This window comes from Phodopus roborovskii, unplaced genomic scaffold (assembly GCF_943737965.1).
Source record: "Phodopus roborovskii unplaced genomic scaffold, PHOROB, whole genome shotgun sequence".
Classification (NCBI taxonomy): Eukaryota; Metazoa; Chordata; class Mammalia; order Rodentia; family Cricetidae; genus Phodopus; species Phodopus roborovskii.
The window spans coordinates 6,636,430-6,664,198 of record NW_026126567.1 but is presented as its reverse complement, the minus strand read 5'-3'; the positions used below and the strand labels follow the sequence as shown (position 1 = coordinate 6,664,198).

The window sequence follows — 27,769 nt, the reverse complement described above, 5'->3', positions numbered from 1 at the left end:
AGTTCCTGCCTGAAATTGTCATTAGGTCACCCTGTTGCACTGAGGGCTGGAACTACACTGGCTTTGGACATTTTCATAAGCACAGAAGAGCCGACATCTCTAAAGCTGCCAAGTCAATGGAGCCATGTGTCTCAACACAGCCAAACCTATGCCCTCAGCATCTTGAGAGCATAGCTACAGCGTGATGCTAAGGCATTAGCAACCCACCCAGGAGTGTAGTTCTAGACATTTGTAGTGAATTGGAGGATTTTCTACCACAACCTATAATGTTATAGGCTGTGGTAGAAAAGCAATCCTTGGTAAATGAGGAGAGAAGGGTTCCACATAGGACTGTTGGAGAAAGCCAAGCTGCTTAGTCATACCTTGTACAGAGCTGTGAATTCACAGGGATATATCAAGACTGGAGATAGTGAAAGAAACGTGATATAATTAAGGGGCCCTTCAGTATGTGGGTGCCCAGGAAAGTCCGATTTAGCAAGTATCAGGCATTCAAAGGAAGTTCTGGGTCTCAGCTCCTACCCCTAAAGCCTTGGAATAAGTCAAAAGGAATATGTTCGCCCAATAAACTCTGGGTCACATGTTTGTGCAAACATGTGACTTAGGTTGAGGGCCTTGAGTCATGTGTGTAGTGTTGACCTAATTTCTGGAGACAGAGTAGTCCAGTACAGCCCTTCAGTCACCCCTTCTTAAATGACCAAACACCAACACTCCACATATATCATCCCATGCCATTCTTTCCGTGTGATGTGTAATGACTGTATGTGCAAGCAAACGGTGAGGAGAACAAGAAGCTCAAGCCTGAGCTCTCCTGAAAAGCTTTCCTACTTGTCTTTTTGCTGTGCAGTGTGACCACATCAGTATATCTGAGCTCTGCAGTCTGGCTCCTGAGTGAATGAGCCCAAGGCTTTTCTAGAGAGCCACCAAACACAGTGGGGCATGCAGAGGGGACCCCCACAGTCCCAGGAAAGTTCTCGTCACCTCTGCGAAGGGACTTGGGAGAGAGTCTTGATGCTGTAGCATGGCAAGTCTGCTAGTTGTGTACAGCCAACTGCCAAGTGCACCATACAGAGAACTCTCAGCACAGAGTCTGACCTTTGCAATTTGTCTTCTTGCTGTCATCCAAAAGTTCCAAATTTGAGTCACCTGCAGTATTTTCTTCAGGGTTCTATGCTGTATCCACACTAATATGAATCCCCTCCCCCAGCCCTCCTGGCATCAGGATTGCTGCAGGCATAATGGCAGGTTCTTGAAACTAAATCACAGGTGTCCCTTACTCTGAAGGAGGCAGGGAATCCTGGTGTCAGTCCACTGGTCATGAAAACCTTTGCTTTCAGTGCATTACACAGATTGACAGGAGAGAAAAACTCGATGCTTCCAAAGAGACCTGGGTGGGGCATGCCTGGATTCTGAAAATACAGCCAAGCTGGGACAAAGCCAGGGTGAAGGCTTGGTACCAGAAGTCAATGCTAGGCGCTCACACAGACTTGCAGACATTCTCAAGGCATTTTTGCTTCAAGGCTGAAAGAGCAAGAAGGGAATCAGGGCACTGAGATCGGAATGCAACAGAGACATAAAATTGAATAGTACCAGGGACAGTTTAGGTTCTTCTTGACAACAAGCATAGGGCAAGTCCATTCTAAGGGACTCCTGTGAGAACACTATGCCTGTCAGCAGCAGAGTGGAAGAAGGAACAGCCATGGCTTTTGTTGTTTGTTTTGTCCACTTTCTGCCCAGATGGTGCTTTCCCGGTACCCAACGGTCTCTAACTCATCTCCCCAGGTTGCATTATGGTCATTAAACTCATTAATATGTTGATCAGTAGACATAGCTTGCTGTGTGTTTAGATGTTGCATCAGGGTAGGGAGGAAAGATGACATACTGATATTGGATGATATGTCCTATGCTGTGCCCACATACACTGAGACGAGGGATTCCTGCCCTTGACTCTGGAACCCTCACCCCCATGCCTGGCTTTTACAATGTAGAATGAAGGTGGTGGTAAGAATATGAAACAAGACAAATGATGGTTGGCATAGGAAACAAAGGAACCCATGCCTGAGGTAGAAGAATTGGAGAAAAAAAAGAAGGGGAATTGATGAGGGTACCCATGGAAGCTGGGGAGTATGAGACCTTGATTTTTATGAGAGGCTCTGACTGGAACATTGTAAACAGAGGGTAGGCAAGGAGTGAGAGGCAGACATCTGAGAAGTGAGAGATGGTTGAGGGTTAAATGAGGAGGGGAAGTTTCTACAAAATGTTGGCACTCATCCCATGGAGCTCATCGGCCCATAAAGAAAGATTTGGTGGCTAGACGGTTTGTTAAAGGTAACATATAACAAGACTGGCCCACCTGAACACCTGGGTCATATCAGAAAGGGTTTTCCAAAGAGGTAATATAATGCCATGGTTTTCAGAAGGCCAGAGGTTCTTGACCAGAGAGTCCAGGTCAATGACATGATGTCATGGCTTAGTGTTGGTATTGGGACTGGACAGACCAGTCTAGCCAAGCTAAAGGTGATGTTTGGCATTTCTGTGCATAAGTAGAATTTGAAAGCATCAGGACAAGGATGGAAGGACATAGGCCCACCTCTAGGACTTCATGTCCTCTGTACGTTAAATTATTTGCATTTGTTTTGGTTGAGCATTTCCGGGTTTGTGTGTTTTGCTTTTGTTTGTCTTTTTAGCTTGCATGGGAATGCAGAGGCTAAGGGACTTGTATGGGTTCACACAGAGGCGGTAGTGTGTGTTAGTTGACCCCACAGCTTTCTATATTCTTTGTAACCACTAAGGGGTTGACCAAACGCAAGGCTATCTTCACTTGAAGTTGACTCCATGAGCTACAACAGTCTTCTGGACCTGGCTAAAGTGAGACAACCTATCAGAATCACAGAACCTCCCATCAAATGCACTCACTGCTGAGTATCACAGCAGCAAGCTGGGTACTTACTGTGAGAGTAGGACACCCTCTTCACCCTCTGACAGATCAGGGTCGCATTTTTCAGATACCAGGAATAGTGTTCCAGACAATGCCTAAAGGTTCAAGCAGAGTTGAGAGTAGTCACCCTTCTGTGATGACCGTGGGAAGACGGACAGGATCAAAAACAGTAATTAGGCAAATATGAACTGGGCCCCGTTATTTACATCAAGGGACCCTCTATCTTTACAGAGTATGGGAGGAAGGGCAGAGAAGGATGCTTGTTACAAAAGAGATCAGACCTTGGGGCCAATGAGATTTATTTTAAATCCTAGATCTCTACAGTTTATAAGAATGTGTGAGGTTAGGTTGAGTACTTAATTCTCTGGGGCTTGGTTTCTTAATATGTAAGGAAAGGCAATAATATAGGATTAAGGGAAACAATATGTGTGGAGTTCCTGAACTATACCAATGTTCCATTAAGAAAGGTCTGGGCTCTGTGAAGAACTCAACAATGTACTATGTTCTCACCATAGAAGCCACAGATACCCGGCCAATCCCAGAGAGGTCAGTGTTTGTCATCCATTAGGGACTTAGATTCTGTCATCCTACAAGATGGTAAGGCATGCCCTCATGACTGCTAGGGACTCCAAATTGGAAAAGTCTCACCTGAGGACTATGCTGGGGGAAAGTTTAGGGAAGAAAGGGAGATTGGAAACTAGAGTTTTAGAGCTGACGGAATGAACAATTGAGTGTCAACGGTTTTCTATGTTCTCTTTCTTCTAAATGAGGGTTAAACACCTGAAACTCTATGGCGAGACTTGAGGGGAATTGATTTATAAGTGGTAATGTGGGTCATGAATAGGGATAAAGGCCAGCATCAGGGGCCTATCATTGTTGCAGCAGACATGTCTAGTATCCTAATCCTAGAAGCTTTAAAACACTTAGGACGCCTTCCACTCCATCTTTCCACATTTCTTTCATTGTTTGCTGGAGGGACAGTTCAAATTTCGCACGTTCACAACTTCTGTTCCTCCATCGAACCCTCGATGGCCCCCTTCTGTCTGCTGAGATCCTATAGCATTTGTCCCAGATTGCCTATAGAATTTGTTCTATTGGTTAGAAGTCCCTCTCTCCATACTACCAACTTCTCCACTAAATAGATCTCAAATCTCAAAAGCACTATCATTCAAAAATCATACCAAGCCACACGACCCTCCCTCCCTCACCGGCACTCTTGTACTATAGTTAATATTTTATAGGAATAATATTTCATGGAATAATACATTGACAGGGTGGAAGGCCAGGTGAGCAGCTGCTTTATGCCTATAAATTCATCTAGAATTTTTTAGGGGTGTTTGTGTGTTTGTGTGTGTGTGTGTGTGTGTGTGTATGGTGTGGTGTGGGGTGTGTGTGTGTGTGTGTGGTGTGTATGTGTGTGTGTGTGTGCCTGTGAGAGTGTGTGTGTGTCTATGTGTTTGTGTCTATGTGGTGTGGTGTATGTGTGTATGTGTGTGTGTGTGTGCCTGTGAGAGTGTGTGTGTGTCTATGTGTGTGTGTGTATGTGGTGTGGTGTATGTGTGTATGTGTGTGTGTGTGTGTGCCTGTGAGAGTGTGTGTGTGTCTATGTGTGTGTGTGTATGTGGTGTGGTGTATGTGTGTATGTGTGTGTGTGTGTGCCTGTGAGAGTGTGTGTGTGTCTATGTGTGTGTGTGTATGTGGTGTGGTGTATGTGTGTATGTGTGTGTGTGTGTGCCTGTGAGAGTGTGTGTGTGTCTATGTGTGTGTGTGTATGTGGTGTGGTGTATGTGTGTATGTGTGTGTGTGTGTGTGCCTGTGAGAGTGTGTGTGTGTCTATGTGTGTGTGTGTGTATGTGGTGTGGTGTATGTGTGTATGTGTGTGTGTGTGTGCCTGTGAGAGTGTGTGTGTGTCTATGTGTTTGTGTGTATGTGGTGTGGTGTATGTGTGTATGTGTGTGTGTGTGTGTGCCTGTGAGAGTGTGTGTGTGTCTATGTGTGTGTGTGTGTATGTGGTGTGGTGTATGTGTGTATGTGTGTGTGTGTGTGTGCCTGTGAGAGTGTGTGTGTGTCTATGTGTGTGTGTGTGTATGTGGTGTGGTGTATGTGTGTATGTGTGTGTGTGTGTGCCTGTGAGAGTGTGTGTGTGTCTATGTGTGTGTGTGTATGTGGTGTGGTGTGGTGTGTGTGTGTGTGTGTGTGTGTGTGTGTGTGTGTGTGTGTGTACATGCTGAGGCCAAATGAGGGTTTTGGAACAGGAGTAACATGTTTCTGAGTCACCTAACATGGGTTCTGGGTTCCGAACTCAGGTCCTACAGAAGAGAATCAAGGTGCTTACATGCTGAACCATCTCTCTAGTCCCTTATGGGTATTTTCAGTGCTGATACTAATCAAAGGGCTGTGACTAATGCATCCTTGCTTGGGTAGGTGACTTGGTCCTATCACTTCAACTTATGCTTTACAACTATTACTCCCCCTAAGCAAACCAACTTTCTGGATCTATTTGCCATTCATCTTCACAACACTCGACTTAATATAATGCTCAGCTGGCAAGCAGTAGAGACTCCACACAGTGGGTTGGTGAGAGGAGGCTCTACTGAAGTGGGCTGACTCTGGCATTGTTTTGTAGATTTTCCTTTTCCTCGCTGTGAAGAAACACCCTTTCTCTGCTTGTTCACACTGGGTCTGTGGACTTGCTTATTACCCTCTCCGAGTAAATCAAACACCCAAGCCTAAAGAGGCATTCTAGATCAAATCTAAAAGTAGATGATGGGGAAAGAGTGCAAACCTGGGCTTCACTCATGGAGCGGATAGTGGAGATTTTAAAAAATGAAGGACATCAGCAATCAGGGGGCAGAGGCAGGTGGATCTCAGAGTTCAAGGAAAGCCTGGTCTATAGAGCTAGTTCCAGGACAGGCTCCAAAACAATACAGAGAAACCCTGTCCCAAGAAACCATAATGATGATGATGATGATGGGCGTGTTAGTAAGCTTTTAAGATTGCATTAAAGACTTGAGAAATTAGTCCTAAGCTTACTGGGGAACACTATACATTTCTAGGGTTTGGTTATGGATTTAACAATTAAGAATCAATCTCAGAACCATCTTCTATGGAAGGGCTGGAGCACATCAATGTCAATGAAGTGCAGTGGGCCTTCTGACCACATTTTTACAACCATCTCATCTGGCAGGCAACAACTGATGGGAATTAAAGGAGGATCTAATTTAGATAGGCAAATGTTTTGGTTACAATTTATTAGAAAATTTAAACAAGTGGAGGACACTGGTATCCAAAGTCCTCAGTAGAAATTCTACCAGATATAGTGTGGCTCATCTCTGCTTAACCCAAACTCAACTCAGCTCACCTCACCCAAACTCAACTTACCTCATCATCTCCTTTAAACTTATCCAACCTAGTCCATCTAAGCTCAACTCATGTCTACTTTGCTGAACTTCTTTATCTAAAATCACTCCTCCCCAACATAGCTCAGTTCAACCCAATCAGTTATTCTCAACTCCTCTCAATTTGTCTCAGATAAAATCAGCTCAGTGCAGATCAGCTCAACTATATTTATCAGATCCTATACTTGTTTGTGAGGATGCAGAGATGAATAAAGCCCCATCATAGATCTCAAGGATGTAATAGTCTAGTAGAGGCCACACTGTAGAATACACTCCTTTTGGTCACCTATCACTTGGCTGGTAATTATTTAATTCCTGGCTACCTGATAATTTCCAGAGACCACATGCAATAAGAAGACTATGGCTACAGGGTGTACAAAGGAATCGTTGTCTTAGGTTACCTCATGGCTTCTGAACTGAGATCTCGCTTTCGGCTTACACAGAGGCATTGCTGGAAGAATCGACAGAGTTCCATCAGGCATGGGTTGAGTTTCTTCATAGCCAGGGACAGAGGAACATCTGTAATGGCCCCCTCTTTGAGGAGTGGCTGGGGGCATCCTGGAACATGCAACCTCAGACATGTGAAATCAGTAAGAGCTCAGCTAGCATTTTCCCTGGTGTAAGGCCTGTGACAGGCAAATACAGTCTGTCCCTTATTTTGGGTAGCTTGGAAACAGACATTACAGAGCATGGTTTCATTATCGCTTAGGGAAACCACTGTGGAAACTTCAAGCACCAGGATTCATCTCCTCTGCTTCCTAGCTGTCAGCACAATCTTACCACCTGCTCCAGGCTCCTATGCCCTGGCTTCCCTGCTATGATGGGCTGTGCCCTTGAACTGTGGGTCAAAATAAACCTATTTTCTTAAGTTACCATAGTCAGGGATTTTGTCACAACAACAAGAAGTAATACAGAAGGCAACAGTAGGTTCAAATGTGAATCTAGTAAGCCAGGACACTGGATAACCATTGCCAAGATATCTTCCTTGAGGACTAGCCTGATTATGTATGACATAACCAACTTTTCATTATTGTTTGGTTTGTGGCTTCTAGGGAAAGAATACAAACATTAAGCAAAGAATGAGTTGTTAAAGATCTCATCCTATAGGGCCTCCTGAAATGGAATCAATTTCCCAAGCCTGCACCCAGGCTCCATTACAAGAGGAATGAGGAGACCCAGACCCAGGATGCAGAGGAGGACTCAGTAAACTGTCTATGTAAAGCACATGGCAATGCTCCTGCCATGGGACAGGCACAAATACTAGCTATTATTGCTGAGTTTTTTGAGAGTCTACTATGTGCTGGGCACTAATAGACTAGCAGTGCACCAATGACCAAGGAGCACGGTCCTCCTCTTCCAGGGCTTGTCATCTAGTACTGAACTATGTTAGGATGTTACAGTTACACTGGAGGGACCACCCATAACCATCAGACAAAATGACCAAATGTCTAGAAATGAGCACACAGGACTATTGGCTTTCACTTTAGTGTAGTTCTGATTGTTGCCTAGCAGATACCCTGGGGACTATGTGGTTATATAGGAGGATGAAGATGAGGCTTTTGGCTTGATTTTTTTGTTTTATTTATTTCAGAGACAAGGTTTTTTTGTTGTTGTTTTGTTTTGTTTTTTAACAGAGTCTCTGGAGTTCAGGCTGGCCTGAGACTTGACGTATAGCTGAGATAATTTAGAATTCCTGATCGTTCTGCCTCAACCTTCTGACTTGTTGGATCACAGGCATACATACATCACCATGCACAATTTATGCAGTACTGGATATTGAGCCCATGGATTCATGCATGGTAGATAAGCACTCTGCTAACTGAGCCACACCAACAGCCCAGGAAGGGGTGGATATCCTACTGAGCAATACTGTTACAGCTCTAAAGTGGTACAACTTAACAGATACTTATATACGGTTGCTACCTGAGAACACTGAAGATAACTCCTGCTCAGCGTATACATGACTGTTGCCCCATTTAAAAAAGAAGAATTACTAATATAGGTTATCAATTGGCAAACTCATGTGAAATTACTTCCCTGTATTGGCTTGTAAGTCTCTACTCAGTTTCCCCATTGGTAGAGTTTTAAGATCTTTTTGGTTTCCTCATCAATAACTGAGTTGAACAACATCATTAATGTACTGACATAGTTACATTATAAATTTTATGAGACATTTAAAGACTTGTTGTGGTACTAAGGATGGAACCCAGGTCTCCAGGCATGCTAGGCCAGTGACTTATAACGGAGTTTAACCCCAGCCTGAGAATTTTTAAACTTATCAGCAATATTTAGCAAGTAGAGAGAGGGTTCATAAAGCTAAGGACTTTTAAAATATAGAGAAACAAAATATGTTTTCCATGACTCTACTGGAACATTAACTGCCACCACACCACGTAGCCACCATCATACATGAGTCTGTTCACTGTACCCTCTGTTCCAGTCTCTGCATTTTCCACTCTGAGTCAGGGATATTATTGCATAATGCACATCTGGCCATATAGCTTTCCCTTACCTCAGACTCCTTGGCACTGTGGCAAGTTGCTGATGATCTCACTGTCTCTGTCCTGTCTGTCCACAGTTCCTATGACTCTCCCCATCAGCACAAGACCCTGTTCAGTCCCAAGGAGCGTCAGTCTTTCTGGCTCCTGTGCTTTTGCTTATGCTAAGGCTCTGCAGGACTACACACTCAGCAGCATTTTGTCAGAAAGTAGCTGCTCATTTGGGTCTCTGCATGGCTTCTCCAGCTGCAAACATTCCTGTTTATGGGACCTACCAGAACACTTCAATGAAGATAGCACCATCCATCTTCCAGAATTATTGGACAGAGAAATTGAGAATGTCCTAACACTAGCCCTTCACACTGTAGTATTACCTATCTTCTACAATTATTGGGCAGGAAACTTGAGATTATTCTAACACTAGCCTTGTACACAGTACAATCTCAATATATGTTCACTGAAGGGATGAATAAATGATTAGGAAAATCATTGTGGCATACATTTTAAAGCAATCTTTTTGGGTGGGCAAAATAATTTACTCAAAGATGTCAGAGCCTCCGTATTTTATGCAGGGGATGCTTCATGGGATAGATGATAGACAGAAGGATGGAGATGGCCCATAATAGATAGGTAGGCAGATAGCGGTCCATCCGACAGGTGTTAAAGAATCAGGAGAAATGACTAGGGTGGATAGGTGGAAGGAAGGATGGACAGCTACATAGATACAGCTATAAATATAAATATGGATGTAGATATAGTTAACTTGTATTCTAGAACACAGCCTGACTACTGTTGGTACTACCTTTGGATCTCCTAGGAGACAGAGACACAGTTTCTTGGTAACACAATTGGGTCTTTGTGTTTGAAAGGCCCATTCACCATTCAGTGGATGCTGTGAGGGCTGAAGTAGGTCTGAGGACATATGAAACAGGAGACTGTGCACGCTCCAGGGATTTAATAATGCCTTGTTGACATATGACCAACCAGCCTTGCAACATTCAGGAAGCGTGTATAGAAAGGTATTCAGGAGTAGGTGGGGCCTGAGAACCTGACCAACTTTGAAGGACTTACTTTGTCTCAGTTTCATTCATAGGGAGCTGACAGCGCAGAAAAGAGGAGAGTGTAACAGCCAAAAGCTGAAAAAAGAAAAGCCAAGTCTTGGGAGTTCTGTAAATGCCAGCCTAGGAAGTCATTGCTTCTCAAACCCACGGCACGTTCAGGGATGTGGCCATCAGGGCAGCCTTTAGAACACAGCCACCGTGGTTCACATGTATCAGATGGGGCTTGGACTTTGGAGTCATCACTTCTGCCTTCTTCCCTCTCTGCTCAGCCAACAACCAGACAACCAGCTCATCACAGGAGCAGTTTCTATTCGCAAAGCAAGCGATCAGTACACGTGTTCCTGGATGTTCACTCAATGAACATTGAGTTAAATAACACAGAGCTTTAAAAGCCAAGTCAATTCAGTCCACATTGTCTTAAGACAAAGCCAGGTTTTTAGTGCTTTTGGTTACTGCAGTTGTTCTTGCTTTAAAGTGAGGGGATTACTCCCGGATGCCACACCTCGCAAAAGTAGATGAGTTGAGATTTGCATCCTAGCAGTCTACATTTATCCAACAAACCTCTTTTTTAGACTGTTCAACCTCCTGCAACAAAACATGCTTTTAAGCAATGAGTGGCTGTCCCTACTTACTTGAAACTCGGTGGGCTGCTAGGACCAGGGCTGGCTCTGACGCAGGGGTGAATGGCCCCTCTGCAGGACCAGCATCTGCAAGTAGCAAGAGGAACATTCTCCAAAACTAATATGAGATGACCTTGGGCTATTACACACACACACACACACACACACACACATACACACACACACACACACACACACACACACACGTAGAGAATCCTAACACCTCAAAGACAAAGGTTCTTAAAATCCATGAGGAAATGACAGGCAAAGGGCTTAGCCGTGATCACACAATGTGCAGTGCACCAAACCCAATGAAACCTCCTTTCCTGCGTCTTTCCCTCTGATGAGGTGGAATGACAGCATATTTACAGATGCTCTTGCCTCACTGTGCCCCCGCCCCCAGGCTACACTTTGCTTCAAGAATTGGAGTTTCTTGGTCTGGCCATGCAGGTTCACCTGTCTGTGGGTCTCTAGGAGCTGGTGCTTTGGTTGGACTTGGAGTCTGTGTGCCAGCGGTCAGTGTTCCTGTAAGGGAAGGAGAGAGGTAAGCATGCATCTTTTCAAGGGGAGTGCAATTGGAAGAAGATGTTCCATGTCTCACCAGTGCCAATGACCGCCGGAAGGCAATCAGGGTGTTGAAGATGCAGGAATGAGTAGGAAGTGTAGCCACAGCCAAGTACTTCCCAGAGTATATAAGAGAATGTTTGAGTCCCATCGGTAACTGGTAAAGGGTGATGGGGCCATTGGGAACTTGCCAACATCAGTAACATTTGGTGGCACTGCATGGGACAATGATGATGGCACTGAACAGGGAAGTAATGGCATAGATGTATATGCATGTGTAATTAACATTCATGTTATGTTGCATCAAATATTACATGCTGTATCAATGCTGTAATCAATGTAGTGCCATTAATACTGTGCAACAAAGGCAGTTAGCCTGTCCGAAGGCTTGACTTCCGGAGGCTAATGGCTACTTGCTTTAGAGGCAGTGAGTGATACAAGACAAAAAAAAAAAAAAAAAAAAAAAAAAAAACAGGAAATGAGTTTACAGGAAGCTAACAGGGGAAATGGTAGGGATGGGATGTAGAAAGAGAACAGGAAAGGGGAGAGGAAGTGGGAATAATAAAGAGCGATAGAAGAGTGAATATGGTCAAAACATATTATATGTGCATATGTCAATGCCATAGCAAAACCCCTTACTCTGACTCTGTACAATGAACATGGAAAAGGAAAAGAGGCAGGTGGAGGAGGGGCACTCATTCCTTTATTCATAAGAGAGAATAAAGGGTTGGCATTAAAAATAATTAAAAATAATTAAAAATAATTAAAATAAATAATTAAAAATAATTGTTTTATTGTCATTTATTAAATCACTTATTTATTTTTCCTACTTTCAGCATGCGTATTAGATTTCAAAACCTTAGAAAGACAGTCAAAACATTCTCAAGTGTAATTGAAAAAGGACATGACTATTGTCTCTCTCTCACCTGAGGCTATGCTGGGCTGTGCTAGTCTGCTGGGTGTGGTCAGTAGCTCAGAAGGATGCACCAGGCTACTTGTGCTCCTGAGCTGCTGGGCATCTGCAGAGGAGGCTGATGTGGAGGGAAGGCTTGCCCAGGGTGGTCCTTTAGATGTGCTATCATCCGTGGTCTGGGACTTAGACGCAGATACTGTAGGAGCCCATGTCTGTCTGTCTGTCACCCATGGTGTTCTGTCCATGTTCCCCATACCTGTGTGTTGAAAGTGACAATTATTGGCATTGCGATTCTTCATGTCTTTGGCCACGGATGAACTGCAGACATATGAAATGCTTTCAAAGGGCAATTGCAAATGTGTACACACAACACGGATAATTCAGTCTCTTACATTTTCCTGTGGACTGGAATAAGTAAATTAAACTGAATTTTTGCTTTCTTTGACAACAAAGGAGAATCTCCCACCCTTGATTGCCCTTTCTGAACACTGTTTACACTAAGGTCATGGGAAGAGTTTGGTGTAGGCATTTCATGTATTCATGTGAGATTAGAGGAAACTGAAGGGAGACACAGCAGAGGACAGGGAAAAACTGAGAAAGCATCTTACCTGGGGTTGGTTGTGTGGCTGTGGTTGCAACAGGAAGCTCTAGAATCATCTCTTTGTTTTCTGTCACCTCTTTCTGGGATGGAGTACTTGACTTTGTCTGGGGAAAGGTCTTCAGGGCAGACACCCACTGTGCAGGATCTGGTCTTAGAAGTGACTGCTGACTTTGGGTTGTGAACCTTGGAGTCCCGGCTGTTCCCTCGGTGGGTACAACTCAAAGGAAACAGCCAATGGGAGGTTTAACTTGCTTGCCACTTTGGACAAGTAGAACTGTTGAGTCACCGAAAGACAACAAGGGCATTGATTTCAAATGGAATATAGCAGGGGATTCATGGGGAAATGACAAATACACGAAAAAAGAAATGTGTTTTCTCTGTTGGTTTTTGAGCCTCTACTGCTGAACACAACATGTTCTATTATGTAAGAGACATAACCCAACTTGTATCTGAGATCTATTGCTCTTGTGGCTACGTTTGGATGATTTAAAGGAATGCAAGAATATGACAAAATACACTCAGTCATAAGCTGTTCTAGTAGATGATGAGGACTTGAAAATGGCACACACATCAGGTGGACTCAGAGGCATAGCCCGATTCCAGATACTGAGTATGGGAAGAAAGAGTTGCCAGTGGTTCCAAAAATGGTATCTGATGATACAGAAGACAGAAAGATAGTTGTTGAAAGAGTATGAATGGGAAGGGCAGGAATTACAGTGAGGCAATGACTCTAGTGTAGAATCAAAATTCTAATAGCTTTAAGAGCCCAGTTGTTAACACAGGAAATAATAGGTAATGCAATAGGGTGCAGAGAGGATTGTGGGAGTAGAGACAGGTGTCACTCACTGGGGAGAAAGGAGACAGCAGCTACTCAGCCCCAGCTGTTTGTGGTCATAGAGATGAAGATTCAGGGTGAACAATATTTTTCCCTCAGATTCTCCAGAAATCCACTTTTTAAATCAAAGAGAAAAATCCTCTGATTTTAGCACCATCTAATTGAATATAATTCCTAAAGGTAACATCTCTCCTCTAGTGATCTGAGGCACGGTGAGGGGTGGAATCTGTGATGGGATATTATTTTAAGGTGTGTGACTTTTGTTTATGCTGCATTTGTTTAACTGTCTGAAGCTGTGATTCTATGCCTGTCTAAAACACCTGATGGTCTAATAAACTGAACAGCCAATAGCAAGGTAGGGGCAAGGATACCTGGGGCTGGCAGGCAGGGAGTTTAAATAGAAGGAGAAACAAGGGAGTGAGAAGACCAAGAGAACAAGAGAGGAAGGAGGACATCAGAGGTCAGCCACCCAACCACCCAGCCACCCAGCCACCCAACCACCCAGCCACCCAATCACCCAGCCACCCAACCACCCAGCCACCCAACCACCCAGCCACCCAACCACCCAGCCACCCAGCCACCCAACCACCCAGCCACCCAACCACCCAGCCACCCAGCCACCAACCACCCAGCCACCCAACCACCCAGCCACCCAACCACCCAGCCACCCAGCCACCCAACCACCCAACCACCCAGCCGCCCAGCCACCCAATCACCCAGCTACCCAATCACCCAGCCATCCAACCACCCAGCCACCCAGCCACCCAGCCACCCAACCACCCAGCCACCCAACCACCCAGCCACCCAGCCACCCAACCACCCAACCACCCAGCCACCCAACCACCCAGCCACCCAACCACCCAGCCACCCAGCCACCCAATCACCCAGCCATCCAACCACCCAGCCACCCAACCACCCAGCCACCCAACCACCCAGCCACCCAACCACCCAGCCACCCAGCCACCCAGCCACCCAGCCACCCAACCACCCAGCCACCCAGCCACCCAGCCACCCAGCCATCCAACCACCCAGCCACCCAGCCACCCAACCACCCAGCCACCCAACCACCCAGCCACCCAGCCACCCAACCACCCAACCACCCAGCCACCCAACCACCCAGCCACCCAACCACCCAGCCACCCAACCACCCAGCCACCCAACCACCCAGCCACCCAAACAGCCATGGAGAAAGAAGGAAAGTAGGATACACAGAAGTAAGAAAGATAAAAGCCCACAGGGAAAAGGTGAATGTGATAATTAAAATGAGAAAAGCTGACTAGAAACAAGCCAAGCTAAGGCTGGGTATTCACATGTAATCATAAGACTCCGTGTGTGATTTATCTGGAAGCTGGGAAGTGGGCCCCTCAAATAGCCAGAGAAGAAGAGTAAGGAAGCACACAACATTAGGGGACACTCTGGCCTTTATAGTAGTTTATATTTACCCAAAGCTTTGGGAACACCACTGGTAAATGTATAGTTGATAACAGGGGATTTCTCCACCATCTCCCAGAAGTCAGAAAGAGTCCTTACTGGAAAAAAAAATTTACACCATGGAGAAGGAAGTTTGGGTTTGTCTGATGGAGTATGTGAAGTTCAATGTTCAGCCAGACAGCCTCTGCGACACTGCTGCTCACCTGACTTCCCCGCCATCACACAGATGAAGACACAATCAGATTCATTGGTCTGACTCACTGTAAGACAAACCGACACACAATGCTGTTTCTGTCTGCCTGATCCTCCACTCAGCCTACCATGTGTACTGTCTCACTGGATCCTCATCACCATTCACTATGGAAGATGTAAACACACGCCTGCAGGCCTTTAAAAGAGCATCCCCAGAGCCAAGTGTGTTTAGGAATTCAGAAGTTTTAGATTTTTGTATTGTCTCATGGAATGTCTGTACCATACTGAGAGAAGACCCCCCCTCCACCCCCATCTCCGGCAGTAACTGGCGAAGCCTGCAGCAATAATATCTATCCAAGCCATTATTCCACTCAGCAAAAGGTTTGACCCTTTGCACTTTATAGAAAATAGTCACTTCCCCTGAATTGTCTTTAAAGGGGCATGGGGAGGTACAGCCACTGATACAGCCTTCTGATACCCTCCCTGTGTTGATTGTTGCATTTGCTCTTCAAGTTTTGGGACCCTGGGAAGAGCCCTATTTGGATGATAGAGCTATCAAGGACTGACGTTAGAAACCACACCACACTTAAAACCTAAATACAGTTTACCTGAAGTTTCCTGGCAGCCTGACCTATGCTAGGGCTTGGGATGTAGAAACCAATCAGATTTGGCTATATTATTTGAGGCACCTGCAAGACACACACCCGAGAGGATGGAGGTGGACTTAAAAATCTCAGTGAGGTAGCTTGTAGAATTTCCAACGATGTCCACCAGCAAAGCTGTAAAATCTGCAAGACAAATTAGAGAAGCTCCCTGAATTCTGATGCAGAGACAAAAGGGCAAAGAGAATGCATTTGGGTTTTTTCTTTTTTTCCAGAATAGATTTACAAGTATAATTTAAGTTATCGGTTAAAGACTATTGATATTCACACAGAGAAAAATACTAACTTAAAAAATAGTAATGGTGAATTCAAGCAAAGAACTTTAGGATCCACCTTTATGATCTAACTCTTTCTCTATTAATACCCAAGAGCTACCAAAGATCCCCATTGCTTCATCTAACTTTGTTAGATTATCAACCCTCCCCAAGAGGAACCAGGCCTGTAGACATGGAAGGTCAATTTACATAAAGTTGGAATTTGAAAATGCAGTCAAATTTAATGTTGAGTTGTTAATTACAGACGAGGCCTTTACAAAACCCCATCAGGGAATGCCTCTGTTTTTCCCACTTTATTTAGAGCATGGGAGGAAGTCTAGGAGACTCTTATAACACTTTAGCTTGAAGAACAATTAATCACTTTCTCTCCAAGCAAGATTAGATTAGAACAGGAAACACATCACGGTGAGTACCATGAATGATAAAAATTTCTTTTTCTACATCTAGGGCTGTCCCCTTCCCCTCTGTTAACTCAGGGTTCTCCAGGACCCAGGGGTTTGGGAGTTCTCTGTCAAGAGGCACATGGTTGTACACACTTTGGTGACTTCTAGACAGGAAGCTCCTGGAGCCCACTGGATGATTTCCTATCATGCCTCATTCAGATGATGCTTTTACTCAGCCACAGGATTGTGGGTTGCTTGTAAGAATAACCAGACTTGAAAACACATACACTGTAGATGTACACCGATAGATATTCTATGATAACCAGTAGTTGGTGGAGCAGACCGACGCTAGCAGGAAGTTGGCAATGCTATGCTTGAGCCTGAGCTACAGTGTGACTTTAAATGTTTGTGTGCTCACGTGTAGCCCTGCATGGGAAGCTGCCATGCTGTATTCCTCTGCATGTGTTGGCAACTCTCACTGCAGAAGGCTGGTGACCATGGGCCCCTTCCTTCCTGCACTATGTTATAGATCCTAATGATGTGTACTATATAATTATATGCCCGTCAATTTTCCTTCTCCTTCTCAAAATTCTCCACTAATTTACTTATCTAATACATACCCCAAGTGTCTACAGTATGCCAGACAGACACCTGCTAGGTACTAGAGATTTTTGCAACATACAGCAGAAGTTAAAGGGGGCTCAGCTACATGGATCAGCATGTAAAGGCATTTGTCACCAACCCTGCTGACTTGCGTTTGGTGTCCCACATGGTGGAAGAAGAGAACCCATTCCTGAAAGTTGTCTTCTGCCCTCCACATGTGCACTATGACACACCACTGTTGCATGCGCACGTTCCCCCTCCAATAAGCAAAGTTAAAATTAATGGGAAAGAAAGACACACAAGCTGACTGACCAAAAGGGAGGTTGGAATCACTATTTTCATTGTATAGAAGCTATGAGCAGGACTCAGGATCCAGATGCCAAGGAAGGGTCCTGGTTCTGCCCAAGACTTACAGAATGATGTACCTGCCTTATGTCCTATAGAATGTTACAGAGCTTGGGTTTGAGCTGAGATTTGCCTTAAGCCAAAATTCCTTTCAAGCCCAAGACTCCTACTACCCACCACTCATGCAACCTGTTACTCAGGGGCTTCTGTCCATTTCCTCTTTGCAGCTATGTTTACAACTCTTTCATTGGGCTTGGAAGAAATTCAGTTATCATTCCCTTGGAGATATTCTTTGTTCCCATAGAAATTTAATTTACCAATTTACTACCAGTGCTCACAGAGGAATCGTGCCTGGGTTCCTTTATATGTAAATAAAAGACAGGACATTTTTTTGCCAACCCCATTAGTGACGACTTAAGAATGTCTTTTAATAATCCAGGGCGAACAAGGCTGTGGCACAAATACCCTTCTGAGCATTGCTGGCAAGAGGGTAAACGCCTGTAAGATTTCCAGAAGTTTTAGCAAATTGAATCGAAACAAGCTTTGCTTCCCTGTCAGTCAACAATTCAATTTCAAGGGCTTTAGTCTGCAGAGATAATTGGGCTAGTGTTTCAAGTGAGTCTGCATAGGTGTTCATCACAGCGCTGTTTGTAACAGTACAGTTGGTCAGGAGTAGGAGACACATAAATAAACCACCACCCTGTCTTTCAGTGAACATTGTGCATCCATGTGAAGGACTGGGCATATTCTACATACTGTGATAGAGAGGATTTTAAGACACTTTGCAAACAAACAAAGAAACAAAAATCCTTACCAACTGTACATCTGATGGAGAAACAGAACACCATTACACCCTCGAAGAAGCTGCTTATTGCAGTAGATGGGAATGAACACAGAGACTAGACAATGTGCAGAGAGCACAAGAGGCTTTGGAGTGCTCAGCCTGGAATAGGATGTCTTCATTAAACCTCTCCTTTCAAGACTCAGGAATCTGTTTTGAAGAGGAGGCATACAGATTGCAAGAGCCAGAGGTGGCAGGCCATGCCAAGGGGACAATGTTTTCTGAATGAAGCAGGACCGAGGCAGGTGAACTCTCAGAGACTGTGACATGGCCTGCACAGAGTCAGACTAGACCAGGTCCACCCACTGAGAAGGGCAAGGGAACACAAAGTCCTGTCCCGAGCCAAGAAGCTATTTACAACTGATAGCTTTGGGAAAGGGAAAGGCAGTTTTCTCCAATGGAGTGTCACTGGGTTTATCAGGCATTTTTCTCCAATGGAGTGTCACTGGGTTTATCAACCATACTCCGGGGCAGGCACCAAGCTCGGAAATAACTGGCCAACAACAACAACAAGAACAACAAAACCACAACTCTATGCCTGTTTGTTTTTTCATGCTTTTTATTTTGTTTTGGTGGATTCTTTTTCATTTCTTTTTTTCTCTGTCTAGTTTGTTGGCTTGATTTTATTTCTCTCTCTCTCTTTGAGAGTGTGAGAGGAAAAAACATGCTGTTAGATGGGCAAGGGAATGGGGAGGCTCTGGGAGGAGTTGACAGGCTGGAGAACATGATCAAAATAGTACTGTATGAAAAAAATTAACAATGAACAGAGTTAGAAAGTAAGTTTAAAATTCCAAAAACTTTAGTGAATGTTAAATTTTAGCTACGATAAGTTTTTTTTTTGTTTGATTTTTTTGTTTTTTTAAACACAACTACATCATCAAGCCTTCTTTGTAGGGCTGTGGCCATGTCATTAAATTCTGCACAATGGAATGTGAATGGTTTCTACACTGTAAGTGAACAGCAAATGTGTATGGCTTTCAATTCTTCTCACTCTTGTCTTATGGCTGGAGTATGGTGGTAAACTAACACAAAGAACAAGCAAAAAGAAAGTTAAAAAAATAACTCCTAAAATGGCACATTCAAAACTGGAAACAAGGGTGTATGGCAGTTTCCACTTACCTGACAAGTCACTAGTCCTATTGCTCAAACAGTAGCAGTACCTGGTCAGAAATTTGGCTGGGTCAACTTTCTTTGGGTTGGAAACTGTGAAGAGAAAGTATTTCCTCAATATCATGACACTTTGACTGGCCCTGGGCCCCTCACCCACCGCATCAACACAGGAGAACGGTTATCACTTACTGTTGTAGACGGCCACGGAAACCTTGTGAAAGGCAAATGAGCTATAAGAAGTGATGCTAAGCACGGAGAAGAATTGCTTGCTGTCTGTTGAGGAGAGAAAGAAGCAGAAATGCTTGCTGACAAAGCTTTGAATTAATCAATACTAGCAATGCTGTGGTCTGTTCTGGGAGGCTGAGGGAGAGGGATTCTGCCTTTGTAAGCCAATCAGAGCTATATAATAAGACTTTGTTAGGAAAAACAAACAAAAATGTGTATGTAAAGTACAGTGAATATGAACAAGGTACAGGATGTATTTATATAAAAATGTCATAAATAGACACCTAGACCAGTAGAACAAAATAGAAGACCCAAAGGGTAGCAGGTGTGCAGTGGACAGGTTGGAGGGAAGAAAAGGGTGGGGGCAACAATATAATGTAATTATATTTTAATTTCAAAAAATAAGTTAAAAATAAAATGATAAAATTAAATCATACAAACTCTACTATAATAGTAGTTGCCACTGGTCTATCTGGTCTACCTGGAAACTCCAGCAGTCTCTAAATGAGCATCTTGGATATAGTAATTTCTCCAGGTTGTTGAAACAAATTCTCATACACTTAGAAACATAAAAATAAGGGAAGTTGATAATATCATGGTTGTAGAGACCTGGGAATGTGGTATCCGGAATTCTGAGTTGCTTTATTAAGTGCTCCAAGTTACCTTTTCTTGTACATATTGTGCTATTCATATAGCTTTCAACATTGAATCGGCATTCTCTAGCCCTGACTCTGCATAGTTCTTATTGCCTATGTACTCTCCTTATTACTTAAGAATTCTGTTTATTGTATTATTTTTTTTTCTATCTCTCCACCAGAGTATAGGTGCTCAGGACAAGGGATTTTATCTGGTTTGTTCCTTGTTGTACATCCAAAATCTACATAATGACCATCTTGTCTGTGATAGGTGGTCCATAAACATTTACCAAGTAAGAGTAAATCAGAATATAAATAATAAAGGAAGTAAGCATGCATCAGAGTCCTTCATGCTCTGTTATTATTTGAAAGAATATTTTAGACATCTATCCTTCCATTCTTGTTATAATAGATTCATAGATTTCCAATCATTAAATAAATACCTGCTGCCTGTATGTTATTTTACTAGAAGCTAAAAGAAAATAAAAAGAAGGCCGGCTAGAGCAATAATGTTAGACTCAGAACTCCTTTTGTCTATAAATAAAATATATTAGGTTATATAACTTAACGAATAGTTTTGTTCTTAGAGTGATACATTTGTGATTGCAAATGACAGCCATGCACATGCACCATGCTGGCCATACAGTTTGATTCCAGAATGCTCTCAGACCTCCCGCTGTGTGTTGACGTTTTCATTGTCATTACAGGTTCATCATGTCACCAAGTAGGACAGCGTGCTCTCCATTTTGAACACAGAGACACTGAGATACAGTTGTGAGCTGTGACCTGCCAGGTCATAGGCAGACTAGAACATAAGCCTGTACAAGAGAAGTTCTGGCCCAGATGGCATTGAAATGAATGGTTACCTTTTAAAGCTCTAAGGAGCATGCCATTCACAAGCTCTGTCAGGTTGAGTGCAGACAGATCAACTGACCTTGCTGGGAGTTCTGAAAGAGATTCAAAAACACCTCTGGTGAGGTTTTCCTTCACAACAGAAACAGTCTCTCATTTCCAAAACTGGGTTAGAATTACTTCTTCTTCAGGCACATGCATGCAGAATATGGGCCAAGTGCCAGGCACACGGGGTTCAGAGAAAAGCAGCAATTCACGCCAGAAGATCAGTAGGTGACAGTCAGTAACAAGTACTGTGACTCACATAGCACTTCGTGTTTGGAGAGAGCCGGAATTGACATACTAACTCTCATCCACAGTTTGAGGTCCAGACCATCGTGAGTGTTCTCAGAACCTCTGAATTTGGAAATTGGTGCACAGATTCATATGTGGACCCAAGCCTGGCAGGATACTGGCATCAATTAAAATATTATTGTATTTTAAAGTTCCACAGTGCCACTGTATGGGTTTCATACTCAGAAATGCAGATTTAATAGGAGTTGGATATGACCCAGACATCAGTATAGAATAACAAAGTCCCCTAGGTATGGCCACATTGAAAGAGGCTGCCTGTTAAAACATTCTCTTCTCCTAGTTGTTACTTGAGGACGTAGAAATATTAGTTGACCAAGCTGACAGAGTGAGTGATTGATGGTCCTCTTTATAGTATTAAAAGCATTGTGTCTGCTTCTTACCTCATGCTATGTTGATGGGGAATTCTTAGCAGTTTAGATTTCTAATAGCATGGCGGGGGTGAGTGGAAGTCTCACCTGCAGTTGCCAGAACCTCTACCCCCTTCATCGTCTTCTCTTCTCCTTTGAAGACAGACTCTGGGAAAAGAAAAGTTTTCATGACACAGTGTAAGTCTTTATTCCCAGCCCCAGAAACATGGAGAAGGGCTTGGGGCCACTCAGTCTCAACAGGTTAAGATAGATGGGAGATCCCAAGGAAAGAAGAGCCTTGGTCTTCCTGGCTTGCTCCCCTCATTCAGTTTCACTTCTAAGCTACTGACCATATGCTCATAAATAAAATACCTATAACGCAGAGTGTCTAATCTACCTAACTCATTAACCGGGCCAGGAAACTGGGCTTCAGACAAGAGAGCAATTGGCCTGACTTTGCACAACTAAGCTGTGGGGTAATGGGCTGACTCACTTCCTAGAACTGCAGTGCAATGGAACTCCACAACCATCAGGCCATTTGCCTATGCGTTTCTGGCTTCACAAACTTCTTGACTGTGACTGTGGAAGAAGACTCGTGAGCAGTGGCAGTAAGCATTGTGAGCACCTCTAACAGGGTGCTAACCTGGCCAGAGGGGAGGAAAAGACTCTTTGAGGCAGGGCTGACCTGGAGGACTTGTAGCTTTGGATTAGAGGGTGGATAATCCCACCACACCTGTTGCTATCATGGTTGCAGAGATGACTTTTCATGTAAATTTAGATGGAAATGCAGAAGAATAAAGCTATAGAGTCTGAGAAATGTGCCCACTGTTGCCGAGTAAGTCAGGGCTAGGGATGCCCTCCCTACCTGCTGAGGACAGGACGGGTCCAAACTTCTCCTTCTTGAGGCTTTTGTTTCCAGACTCTGAAACACAAGTTTCTGTTAGTGACATGGCACGTTAGGGCACCTTCTCACACAGTATGTGACATCTTTAAAGATCATCTTGTCCATCTCTGCTTTTGAAGGATGGAGAGAAAAAGACCCTGAAAATTTAAGTTTTAGACCAGTGTCCCACACAGGAAGAATCCAATATAAAAGGAAAACACAAGCACATGTGATCTTCAGTAGATCAACTTGGCAATGATTTTAAATGTTGATTCATAATTCATTATAGTAAGACGCTGTAGTATGAGATCAGTTCCTTTGCAGCATTTTAAAAACTTATTCTTTGACAGTTTCATACATGTACGTAATGCATCCTGGTCATACTTGTATTTTCTCTTCTCCTCCTCCCACTACCTCCCCTTATGCTGGCTGTCTTTCATGTGCTTCCATTTTGTTTTGCGACCCCTGGATTTAACTAGAGCCACTTAGTAGAGAATGGCACATGGGCAACTTCTACTGTCTACATCACTGAAGAGAATGGCTTCCTCTCTTCCAGCAGGACTCAACTGCATTAGCTATGAAATGAGATCCCTGTGAGATACTTATTAATAAACATACTGATGAGTAAGCCAATTAAGCTTTTAGTCCTTTTGTTAACACCCATACCAAGAGCAGGCTTGCGTTTCTGAAAAGTCTCTTGGTACCCAAGCTCAGGCATAGGATATTAAAAGACAATTATGTCATGGATTATGTCAGTGGTCAAAGGGAGGGTTGCATTAGTGAGGAATTTGGGGCAGCCTGGTGACATCTGCTTTCTTTGCAAAGCTCGGCAGTGTTTTCCAGACACTATATATTATGTTTGGACCGTGGACGATGTCATGGACAGTCCCAGAAGGGTTGCCAAGGTGAATATGTTTCTTAGGGTAGAAGGATGAGAAGTGACCAGGCAGGCACAAAAGAAAGTTAAGATGGGAAGGTGTTCCCTTCATCATTTCAGCTGTCCTGGTCAGGTCCCATGAGCCCCTCCCAGAGCTATGACTGAACATTTCTTGGCTTTGTCCGGTGTGGGCCCTGTGAAGGCTAATGTGACAGCTGTGAGTTCATGAGTGCACAGCCACGTCATAACCATAAATCAGCATTGCATGGCCATCCTCCTCATTGCCAAACTCTCACATTCTTTCTGCCCCATCTTCCACGACGCTGCCAAAGCCTCCTATACATAAGTTTTTGCTTGAGGCAATCTCTGACCAAATGTCTTCCTTCCTTCCTTCCTTCCTTCCTTTCTCCCTTCCTCCTTCCCTCCCTGCTTCCCTCCCTCCCTCCTTTCTTTTTCTTCTTTCTTTCCTTTTGACATTGTACTGCTTGATTTGTAAAATATAACAGTTTTATTAGTTCTCTGAGAATTCATACATGCATACAATGTATTTTCTCATACACACCCTTCTCCTAACTACTTCTGGATTCATCTCCCACTCCTTTGTTAGGTTACAGGCTCCTCCTAGATTAAAGCATTCTGTCATGTAGACAAGTTCCTTAAGACAGGAAGTAAACAACTCAAAATAGCTTTAGGACGTCACTGAGCAGATTCATTAGGTTCCTCCATCTCCAAGATCAGATAAACAGTAAAGACTATGGAGAGTCATTTTCAGACAAGTCCACCTCGCTGGTAGAAGCAGAGACCAGCTGAATTGCCTGGAAGGAATAAAGACCAGACAACCCTTAGTATTTTATCACCCTTTATTCTTTCTGATTTCCTTTGGTGTTGGCATCACTCTCAATCAAAAAGGAGAAAGTTGCATGCTCAAACAGAGTGTTTGTGAAAAACTGCCATGCTCACACACAGCTGTTGGCTTTGGAGAAAGGGGAGGGGCTTCTTGTAGAAGTATTCTAACTGTGTGTGCTTGTTGCACCATTTACCTTTCGAAGCATTGGCTGCTCTCCTTAAAAGCAAAATTTAGAAAATAAAGAGAAAATTCCATCCTCCACAATAGCCCAAACAAAGATTGAAGGCGTCATCCTGCTTATTTCTTAAATTCGGAATGGATGTGCTGGCTGTTCTGTGGGGTGTTATACAAGGTAAGTTTCATAGCTAAGCCAATTTCATACCATGAAAGCCAGGAAACGTAAAGGTGAGTGAGCTAATTCAAAGGCGATGATGGCCAACAACAACGCTTCCATTGCGGCATCTCATCCTCTGATGAGACACCAGAGTCTGAATTTAGCAGGATCCTCAGAAAGACAGAGAACTCCAGGAATCTGCTAGAGTTGAGTAAGCTGGGGAGGCACAATCACCCATTTACCTGTTGTAGGTAGGAGGGTCATTCCCTTGTCTTTCTTGCCTTCTCCTTTGAGGCCAGACACTAAAAAAAAAAAAAAAAAAAAAAAAAAAAAAAAGAAAGAAAAGAAAAAAAAAACAATAGGTTTCATCAAAGAAGTGGCAACGCAGACTCAACATCAGGTATGATTTGGTCTCAGTTACCTGTTTTTACATTTAAGAGCATAGTTTTGTTGATGCAATCTTAGTCATCACATATTTACTGAAGATAAATTCGATCGAGACTGTTAGCATAAGAATTTGTTGGCTACTGTGTGTGTTGGGGAATTCAACCGGGTAAAGGGCAATGATAACAAACAGTGCTTAGTTGAGGCTGTGAATGTGGGCGACAAGGAGCCTGATCACATCTCAGCAACGTGGAAGTCCTCCCTGGGAGGGCGTGGTGAGCTGAGACCTGAGGATGAACTCTATCTGGGTAGGACCTAAGTGGCTGAGGGCTGGTCTACATACAGAGAATAGCATGTGCACCCCAGTCCTGTATTACCTGTGAGCATCTCTCTAAGAGCTGGCTGAAGGTCAAAGTGGCATTTATGGGGGCTGGTGAGGGGGAAGTGGGCATGCTCATATGGGACACAGAAAGGACTTGGAATGTGATCCAAACAGAAAGAAGACTTCACGTAATACTTTGTGGGGAACAGGGGTGGGAATCAATCGAGTGATATCGTCATCTGCATACAGATATCGCATGGGCTGGCAAGTGGAGATTGGGGCAATAGGAGAATGAACAAGCAGATTCAGAATGCTTTGTTGATGGGAGAGCAAAGGATGGTGACGTGAACGTGGTGGTAGCAGGAGGTGAGCACAAGAAGCCAGGGGAGAAACACACGACATGATTGACACTTAAGGTGTTGCTTTGAGATATCGCTGCTGGGATTCTTAAAGGACAGTAACGCCCTCCTGTAACCCACAGAGCCCACACTAGGAAGTGAAGAGCCCACCTGCATTCCAGAGAGACAGGACACAGGCCAGGCCCACACACAGCCTCACTGGAAGATCATGTAGCAGAGTGCTTGGCATGCTGGGAAGTTGTGTCCACCTGGTAGCAGAACATCAAGCAAAACATCAAGAGGAAGGCAGGCCTGCTTGTTACCCATCTGATGTAGGTCTGCTCTGTGAGCAGTGCTGGGGAAGTCACACAGTACCATAAGGAAAGGTTCAGGTCATGCTGAGATAACAAGCAGAAACCGAGATTTCTCTGGCTTAATTTAGAAACAAAGCTTTCTTTCTTTCTTTCTTTTTTTTTTTTTTTTTTTTTTTTTTTTTTTTTGTCAATTTCCACATTTGTTTAATTTGTTTATGAAATGTTGGAACGGTAGCTCGGGTCAAAAAAGTTACTGAAGAACCTGAATTAATGGACTCTCTCTCACCTTGTAGCTTTCTTCCTGGCAACCTGTTAGCTGTGGACTCCTTAGCTGTGGGAGTAATGGGTTAGGCACAATCCTTTATGTGCTTAGGCAGAAAGGGATACATTCCTTTTTAGTTAGAGTCTGCGTCTGAATCATGAGCCTATTGTGTGACTGCAGGGCATCCGGTAATGCGGGGAAGGTTTGCATGAACATTCTAGGGGCATTCGTGTAGTTTCTGAGATGAGAAATAGACTTTAAAAACAAGACATTACTATTAATGTTACTATTAATATATTGAATGCTGTAATTAGGAATGTAGGTAACTGTTAGAACTTGCCCGGCTCTGTGGCACCTTTGCTAGCCATCTAGGATAGTTTATTCTGTAGCATGACAGCTAATGTAGAGAATCATAAGAGTAATGATAATGATAAAAAATGTATTGAGCACTTTGTGTGCCATATGCCACACAGATTATTGATGTACATTTTCTCTCAGTGAAGTCAGACCTGATCAACATTCTCTCCAGCTGCCTATGAGGATGACAGGGAGGGACTGAAAATATGGTAAACTGAGGAGTCTCTCCTCCAGGACCTAGGTCATGGTAGTGGCAACATTACTGTGCGCTGCTGACCTTGCATATAAAATGGACAGTTGCACAACTGCAGAGCTACCAGGATAATGAGAAATACAAGCTCACATCAGGACAAGCCACTGTCTCCAGCTCTACAATAATAGTTGAACATATTTTGTTGACAACCGATCATCATGCCAACAACATCTTTTTTTTTTTTTTTTTACCAAAATAAGTGTGTTAAACTTTATTACATTAAGACCACAATTTCTGCTGATTTTGTTCATGGAGGAAAAAGTTAATTTTCCTTCTGTTTAGGCTTCCATTGATCTCCAGTGCTGAAGCAGCAGTATGTTAGGAGGAAGGCAGGTGAGAAGAATTAGCAAATGAAAACAGAAAGTAGAGTTGAGTTGAGTTTGAGACAAACAGTGAATGTTATTTTAGTGTTTCTCATTCGGTACCCTCGAGACAAGCCTGGGTTGGAGAGGCAGAGGGTTCTTGAAAGAATTTCACAGTTTACACCGTAGATAGGCTGGACTTGAATTCATGGTATCACTGATCCCTCTCTAATCTTCCTTTTGCACACGGTGGGACAGTTTAGAGTATCGGTAGGGAACATGTGTCTAAGTCAGATGCACTCTATTTGACTCCCAAGTTGACCTATGTAACCGGGACCTAACTGGTCCTCCCCCCAACCCAAAGAAACTAATGAGACTTATGGCACACTTGTTTGAAAGTGTGGAGTCTAGAGTTAGACTCCTTGAACTTATTCCCTGACTCTGCCACTTTTCTTTCTTTTTTTTTTTTTCTTTCTTTTTCTTTTTTTTTTAGCTGTCTAGGTTATTGAAACTATTTGTACCTCAGTTTCTCCCTATAGGGCTATAATGAACATCAAAACATGTTCTCTGTGTATAATGCAATAGACAATATCTAGTAGACCTAGAGCTACCTATT

At 43.6% G+C, this 27,769-nt stretch overlaps 1 protein-coding gene across 1 annotated transcript; it reads right to left on the bottom strand.

Annotated features, from left to right (window-relative positions):
* Positions 1 to 1,474: 1,474 nt before the first annotated feature.
* Positions 1,475 to 25,915, bottom strand: Hhla1 (HERV-H LTR-associating 1). The gene is made up of 17 exons (XM_051202624.1): positions 25,837 to 25,915; positions 24,864 to 24,923; positions 22,546 to 22,602; positions 21,789 to 21,848; positions 20,994 to 21,074; positions 19,457 to 19,540; positions 19,277 to 19,360; positions 15,753 to 15,836; positions 15,060 to 15,116; positions 14,868 to 14,954; positions 12,598 to 12,807; positions 12,003 to 12,245; positions 10,969 to 11,037; positions 10,525 to 10,599; positions 6,735 to 6,891; positions 2,948 to 3,030; positions 1,475 to 1,518 (listed from the first exon to the last, which is right to left on the bottom strand). Exons 1-17 carry the CDS (start codon positions 25,913 to 25,915, stop codon positions 1,475 to 1,477), a joined length of 1,614 nt encoding a protein of 537 aa, XP_051058581.1.
* Between the last annotated feature and the right edge of the window lie 1,854 nt (positions 25,916 to 27,769).